Source organism: Macrobrachium rosenbergii, chromosome 20, assembly GCF_040412425.1.
Source record: "Macrobrachium rosenbergii isolate ZJJX-2024 chromosome 20, ASM4041242v1, whole genome shotgun sequence".
Classification (NCBI taxonomy): Eukaryota; Metazoa; Arthropoda; class Malacostraca; order Decapoda; family Palaemonidae; genus Macrobrachium; species Macrobrachium rosenbergii.
The window spans coordinates 37,974,200-37,982,500 of NC_089760.1; the positions used below are offsets into that span (position 1 = coordinate 37,974,200).

General features: G+C 33.5%; 1 protein-coding gene across 7 annotated transcripts in view; it reads right to left on the reverse strand.

Moving 5' to 3' along the window:
• Positions 1 to 8,301, reverse strand: part of LOC136849284 (BTB/POZ domain-containing protein 9-like) — a 35,958-nt gene that overhangs the window by 18,424 nt on the left and 9,233 nt on the right. For all 7 annotated transcript variants that reach the window (XM_067122589.1, XM_067122584.1, XM_067122588.1 and 4 more), the window contains exons 2-4: positions 6,207 to 6,401; positions 4,595 to 4,724; positions 4,184 to 4,414 (exon numbers count right to left, since the gene is read on the reverse strand). In XM_067122589.1, the coding sequence (XP_066978690.1) occupies positions 4,184 to 4,414; positions 4,595 to 4,724; positions 6,207 to 6,388 (543 nt within the window). In that variant the 5' untranslated portion in view covers positions 6,389 to 6,401. The remainder of the gene's footprint in view (positions 1 to 4,183; positions 4,415 to 4,594; positions 4,725 to 6,206; positions 6,402 to 8,301) is intronic.

Consider the following 8,301-nt stretch of genomic DNA (forward strand, 5'->3'; position numbering starts at 1 on the left):
ACCAAACCAAATTTTCAGATATTGCTACATGACAAGGTTGGCATAACCCTAGGTTTTTTGCTAAACCAAAACGAATTTAGTAATGATTTACCTCTTCCAATGTTCACCAAGTATCTGTTACATTTGCTAATTTTAGGAGGTAACATACCAGATATGTAAGTGGTTCCTAAGTCAATAACGAACATTTCATCAATGTTCATGGTTCATCATTACTTTTTGTTTCTTTTTTGTTACTGATTTCCAAGTAGATATATGTTTTATGTGATATCCTTCCATAGTAATTTATATGTAAAAACATCATATTAACAATTGCTATGATGTCTGATTGTTTGTCATTATTTTTGATGTACTACATACACTAGCCTAATTGTGAAGTGGATGTGTAACATGTACACATAATCTAACCACAGAGTGCCAATGACATACAAAATCAAAACTTTACACAAGTACATGATAAGTCACGATTCTTTTGCATAAAAATGGATGACTATTACATGAGGTCAAGTATTATACTAGTATATGCTGTACCGCAATTTACTCACATACATGAAAAACTAATAAAGTGCATGGGCAATGTTTATTTCTCAAAAAGTGACCAGCAACAACAAAGATGACTCTGGTTAGGGACTCTGAACCTACTGATGCACATGAAGGAAAAGATACATAAGATGCTAATATGCAGTCAAGATCCTCCTCATAAAAATGAGCTTGAAATTCTATTAGAGCTCAATATTTGGATGCATGAAAAACATTTTAAAAAGAGAAATGAAACATGCACTTCAGTCATACAGAAAATCTTGATTGGTCAACAATTCTTGGTACATCCTACCAAAATGCAAACAACTGAAAGGATACTGAAATTGTCAACTTCAAGTTACCAAAAAACGAGGAATTCTGAGTCTTCCTCTTTATTTCAAACAAAACAAAAATTTACAAAAAGACACATCAAGCAAAAATGCATCTTGGCATGCATCATCCTTAACAATTAGTAGTTTATCCTGAAGAATGTACAATGTACACACATAATTTTTTCTAAAATCATCTTTATTTCACAAATCGGATCAAGCTGTAAAACACTATATCTAATGATCAGACCAATGGTCCAGGTACAGAAGAAACATGCAATTGTTAATGCTCATATTTTAATTCGGGAAGTTGACTGTGGTAATAACTTGAGAGCCAAGACAGGAAACTTTTTTTTTCTTGAGACCTGAGCCAATTTTCTCAAAAATGGTAACATAGTTTTAGGGGCACAGTTTTATGGCCCCTTGCGGATAAATTCATTTTTTCAAATGAATGAAAGTCGAGCCAGTTTTCTCCAAGACAGTAACTAGTAACACGAGGGGCCAAGCATTTCAGCTCCCTCCCAGCCAAAAACTGAAAAATATGCAGTAATTCTTTATTTCGGAAACTAAAGTAATAACTTTTTGTGTACGAAACCCATGCCAGTTTTCTGAAAACGGTACACAGTAACAGAAGGGGCCTAGCTCTTAACCACCCACTCAGCCAAAAATAAAAAAAACTATTCTTTTGGGAAAAAGAGGCACAAACTTGCTCTAGTTTTGTTCTTAAACCTAGAGCTTGAAATATTGTTTTAAAAGACAACTAGGCCAATTTCCTTCGAGTTGGTGATAGTGACATCAGAGAACAAGCCTTAACCCTTCAGACAAATGACACACACTCTTTTTAAAAGATATTTTGCAGAAGTAATTTAAGCTAATTTTTCCAACCAAAACTAAAAAATTAAATTCTGTTGCCCCCTCCCACCAAAGACCTGTTGAAAGAGTGCTTTGTTTGGAGATGGGCTGGTTGTACTAATCCTCAGTCGACTCAACAAAAAACTATCTCAGTAATACTGTACAGGGTAATTTGGAAAAAGGCCTTCTCTCAAACATATTTCATTAAATAATATAGCAGCATGGCAGGCATGCTTTTTATAATATGCTTTTTCTGTTTTCTTACTACTGTTTTTCCTCCTCGGGAAGTTCGTTTAATAAGCTTCCAAATGAAGGCATGGGTGATACACCAAAAATAGAATAACATACTGTAAATCTATTCTATGAATTATCAACGTGAAAAATTGTGGCTAATTCACTGTACAGTAATTAGCCACTGTCTGTATGTCTCACTGCCATTTTTCATTCACTACACCCACCCAGAAAAAAGGGGATGAGGAATTCATGATTGATCAACATGAAAGCTATAAGACTTTGACATGATTTTGAACCACTTTGAAGTGCTAAAACATGCAAAACCATAAAAAATGAGAGTACATTGTTTTTCTTTTCCAACAAACGAAAAACCTCAAAATTACTTTTAGCAAATGGCACTTCATTTGTTATACTGATCTCACTTACAGTATATTAAGATCTCTGAAAAAACTTGAGTATGAAGTCATTACTTGAAACTATAACAACTATTTTTGTATGCTGTCCCTAGGTTTAGTTTTATTAATCTTTTGGTCATAAATAATACTCCCAATGTAATTTATATAAATTTAAATATGAAATGGAAAATGAAATAAAAAGATCATAGTAAGCAAACTTAACTTTGCAAAAATATTTTTGCTTAAGAAACAATTTTACCAGGTACCTGTCTGGATGCTAATTACATTATTGATAACTTAAATACATTTCTATTAATCATACATAGTAGATTTAGATATAATCACATACTTCTCAAGATATCTCCCCAGATAATGACCTACATAAGGTAGGCTTATTTTTTATATTGATTTTAAAGAAGATAATACATTTTTAACTAAAGTATATGATTAAGACATTTTAATTTCCAGCTTTCTCCTCTAATGTACAAACTGGTACCTGTATGACTTTTGGAGTGATCTGTTCACAACTCTGAATTTGCTGGTGCTGATATGGAAGGTATGGACTTTCAAAATCTCTGCAACTTGTATTTAAAATGCTTCATACCAGATCTTTAACCTTGCTACTTAACCATCTGAGATTCCATTGATGTCAAATGACATAATCCCATTCTCAACTCTTAAGACTAAGATGACATCATGAAACAAGAAATTTTGGGTGAACTTCACTATACCATTGACTTTTTTTTGCTACTTGTCATTTTTGAGCATACAACAATAATGTACAAGTTTTCAGGTTCAAAAGATACATTATACTGCATAATAAATTTACGACAAGCACTAAAAGAACATTTAAAATTGGTATGTCTATAATCAGTGTACTTTGCCGCAAACAAATTTTGGAACCGCCAATTTTCAAAATGGTTTTGAAAATAGGAAATAACTTTGAAAATAAAGAGTGTACATTCTTTGTCTGTCTGACTTTGATATGGAACTGAAGCTTTTCATATGGTACTTACATACTGATCAAGTTTATACTGCATATATGTTTTCTTAAAAACTATTCCCTTTTCCCATTAGACACTACTATGTATGTTATACAATTAGGGTGTACTGTACTTCAATGTGACTAACACAAATATATAATTATTTCTTATTTACATAAGTAATTATTTTAGGGTGATGTAGTTACATTTTCTCTAATTTTGACATTCCTGCTTCCTATTTGGTTATTAAAAACTAGCACTGTGACGGAAGATTAGTATTACACAATTCAACCATGCACCTATTCCTCACTAACACTGTGAGTCTATCTTTACTCCTACTCTTTTTTTCTAAATGGAAAAAGCTGCCAAAAGATATTGTGCTTGCATGTGGAAGGAAGGGTGAATGCTCAGAAAACACCCTAGTACACAACCTGATCCTAAGTCCAGGACATTTATGCTTATTCTTACACTTTTAAAATGTATAATACTTGTGATATTTTATAATTTCTACAATAAATAAACTATTCTTACTCCTTTACTGTATAAAATTGTCCTCTTTCTTGTACTTTACCAATTTCCCTAATTAAGCAATTGTTAATCATGATTTGGTTGAGCATAAGAATATCCTTCAACATTAATAGTGTAAAATAATCACCAAAACTAAAAGGTTGATACTACAAAAGCTAGCTACTAGTAAGGTATTTTAATAAAGGGCAAGATTTAAGCATTTAAGAAACAGAAATGGAAATAGGAACGAGTTACAAAAATACAAAACCATTTACAGTACTATTTTGAATGCCTAAGAAAACTGAAACTGAAGACAAAAAATACACAAGGGGAAGGGAGATGTACCTTTATATAAAATCAAACTTACCGGTGAGAGAGAATAGAATGACTCATGGCTAAGAATTGAAAGAGCATTCTTATCCATGAAATCCTCGCATACAGTTTTGAGGTTAGTCAAATTGTAGAGAGAAGCCATGTCATATATAACACAGATGTTTGGAATACAAAGAGCATCCTTCAGGTAGTCACAGATGGCCGACTCCAAATCCTCAAAGCCATACTGATGAGCAAGGCCAAGGATATCGAGCACTGTCTCTTCCTACAAGAATGTAAAACATGAAGTTTGATTATACTATTATGGTATATGATTAAAAACAATACAGTAAGAACAAGGTTTCTGTACTTGGAACAATTAAGCATTAATGACCAACCATATAACAACTGGGTTTAGCCATCTCTACATCAGCCATTAAAGGAAGCAGACTCATACTCTACTTACCTTTTCCGAACTAAGGCTGACCCATCCAGTGTAAATATACTTCAAGAGGACTTTAAATGCTGTTAGATTTGTATCTTTGATTTCCACCTCTGCTTGGTGACTCTCTCTTAGGCCTCCAAACAAAAGTGCCCTGAAAATAATGATACACATCACATCATACGATCATAAGCAAAGTTTCAAAATGATTTTAATCTTTTATATAGCATAATACCATTACTGTGCATATTCCCCAGTCAAGTTTTCCCCTTACAGGATTAGACGTTTGACTAATGCTTTTCACTCTAATTGATCTTGGCTACTTTCTGTCTGAATCTCCATAATACATTAACTCTTCAATAATTTTCTCCACGATCATCTAGCAATCCTACTGGTTGACGACCTATGAATTATATCAATCACTTCTCTAACTGGCTGTTCCCCCCCTTTGGGGAACAGCCAGTTCATTACATATATGTAAACAATTTCCATCTTAGACGTCACAGTCTACTTTCAAGCTTCTGGCCACCATCTCCCTCAGCTACACTCTCATATGTAAAACAATCTACCTAATACACTTCAGTCATGAATGTCAGCATCTGTTGTCACACCCCTCCAAAATCTTCAATACTATCCTTGTAACAACCAATGTCCCCGAGGTGTTAAAACACAAACATTTGAATTGTGTTCCACTAAAACACTTACTTCATATGCAGGTCAGCAATTTTTCCACTTTATCCATGCTATTGCTGCTCTTTCCAGATGCCTCTCCATCACCTCCATTCATATAATAAACAAAAGACTCAAAGTGGATGTTAGATGAACACCAACACTATCTCCATTCCTTCCTTGATAAAACAGTCACTTTTTTCATTCTAGATCTTCCTGTGTTGCAATTCAATTTACTCAAGCCATTTTAGTAACAACTACCTTCTTGTTGTCCATCTATTTGTCTAGACAATATGTCCTATACCTTCCCAAGATCATCTCCCACCCAATCCCACCCCTCAAAAAATAAGAAACCTTCTATTCATGTGGCATTTCCTTTGTAGTTGCACCATTATAGAGCACAATTTTTTGGTCAATTCTTCTGACAAAGATCCAAGCTGAGCATAATAATACCACTTTTTCTCAGTCAATCCTTCTGCACCTTTCCCAAGATGTTCATAATGCATTTTACCAATCCTACTCCTCTACAGTTTTCACAAAATAGTGCAAAATATATTATTGATGTAATCCACTTTTTCACTTCCTGGTCCAATGACCAACTTTATGATGATATCCTATATAGTACACATCAAAGTCAGCCCTTCCATAACTGGTTCACCAGTTTCATCCAATAAATCACTTTTATTCTTGAGGCTCCTCAAGCCTTACAACTTTTTCATCTTCTTCAGGGCTATCATGAACTATTTAGGCAATGTACTGGTTAAAGAATATTCTTTGAAAATGGAAGTAGCAATGACAGGTGTGCTCTGGCTGAAGAGGCATTCAGGTTCCCAAATGTGAAACTCTGAGGATGAGTGTTGTTATTCTCTATTAGACAATGTCTCTTGGAGTGCTACACACAAATATAGGCTCACGTAAACTGATGGGACTTTAAATGTAAAATTTGGTATTTAAAAGGAAAGCTTACCTAAAATATTGACTTCTTGCAGCCAAGATGACTCTGTGAGCATGAAATGTCTGACCATTAACTTGCAAAGTAACATCACTATACTCGTCGTTGAGATACAAAGCACCAATATCATGGGCCAAATTACTTGAATGGTCAACTACTCCCCCAGGGTAAGGGAGACCCAGGTGGATGTTTGACATTCTTGTCCTTCCTCTGAAAAAAGAAACATATGAGAACTATACAAATCTGGAAAGCTTTTAAAACACATGTTCACAATCAATGTTAGCTTATTTTCTTCTGAAATCTTTTGGTATTAAATCCTTTTATAATTTAGAATATAAGCAAGTAACAGGCCTTCGGTAACATTAATGCCATACAGTAATACTTCGATCTTACACGATTCGAGTTGCGCGAATTCACACACACACAAACTTTTCACTGGAACCTAACTAATGGGCATATGCGATTTTTTCACAGACACATGAAATTCTCGAGAAACCCTGCAGAAGTGGGTGTTTCATTTTTTAAGTAATTTACAAGTTTTCATGCTTTTATGTGTAAAATCTGTATGAAAAATGCATTTCATTCTTTTAAGTGTAAAATCTGTATGAAAAATGCATTTCATGCTTGTGTGTAAAATCTGTATGAAAAATGCATTTCATTCTTTTGTGTGTAAAATCTGTATGAAAAATGCATTTCATGCTTCTGTGTAAAATCTGTATGAAAAATGCATTTGATGCTTTAATGTGCAAAATCTCTATGAAAAATGCATTTCATGCTTTCATGTAAAATCTCTATGAAAAATGCATTTCTTGCTTTCATGTGTACAATCTGTATCGAAAATGTATTATTTTATTTTTGTACATGCATAAATATGATGCAAAGGTAATTTCAGCACATTCACTTAGTGTACTTTTACAAGATGTGATACCCATTTGCAAAGTTACTGCACTTTTCAAAGATGATACCCTGCAGAAAATGCTTGTTTAATGTTTGAAGTACATTTATAAGTTTTCATGCTTTTAACTGTAAAATCGATATGGAAAATTTATATTTATATTTCTGTACATAAATATCATACAAGTATTATGTCCATTTGCAAAGTCTTTGTCACAAGGACTTTACATGACCTTGAGATGAGGTTGTTCAGTCGCTCATTTGATAAAATGAATTCTTTAATGTAATATCGAAGATGTAACTAAGAGTTGTATAAGTGTCATTCTTTGAAAATTACTCTGTTCACCTCGGAGAAAAGTGCTGGTGCAATCTGTATGTGCATGTAATTACAGCACGTTCAGTTGGTGTACTTTTACAAGATGTGATACCCTGCATTTTTCAAAGATGATACCCCTGTAGAAAGTGTGTATAATTTTTAAGTTTTCGTGTTTTTAGGTGTAAAATCAGAATGGAAAATTTGTATTTATATATTTGCGCATAAATACGATACAAAAGCAGTACAGTTACTTTATTACAGTATCTCTCTCTCTCTCTCTCTCTCTCTCTCTCTCTCTCTCTCTCTCTCTCTCTCTCTCTCATTTGTAGTTAGCGCTCAAACATATGTTTACAACTTATTATTCTCTGTACGTCATTACCTGTACAGTATATAATTTTAAATTGATTGAATTTTACCTGTACTGTACTACCTTCTACGAACATTATGTACATGTTTTCGATGTTTTATGGAATTTTACTTTTGTTGACTGTGACGTTTTGCCTAGTGACACAAAAAGAAAATGGCTTTACTCTAAGTGACAAAGAAAACGGCATCCCATGAATTAGGGGTAACATCAGTATATCGTACACACCTACTGTAAATGCGCTATTATGAAACTGTGCAGTACTCAATTTTTATGTCAACCATTTACTGTATTCCTTTTTAAGGGTAATAAGCTAAATTTTAAATAAAATTACACTAACTTTTAGTTCATTTAAAAGTTAGCTTTTAAATGAGCATGATTAAGGTCATATTTAGTACTTAAACTCTGGAAATAAACATTTATTAGCATTTTTAAAGACCATGCCAAACTTACGCAAAAATTCACCTTGTACGAGGGGCTCCGGAACCTAACCTCGCGTAATTTCGAGGTATGACTGTACTTTACATATGCTGTAA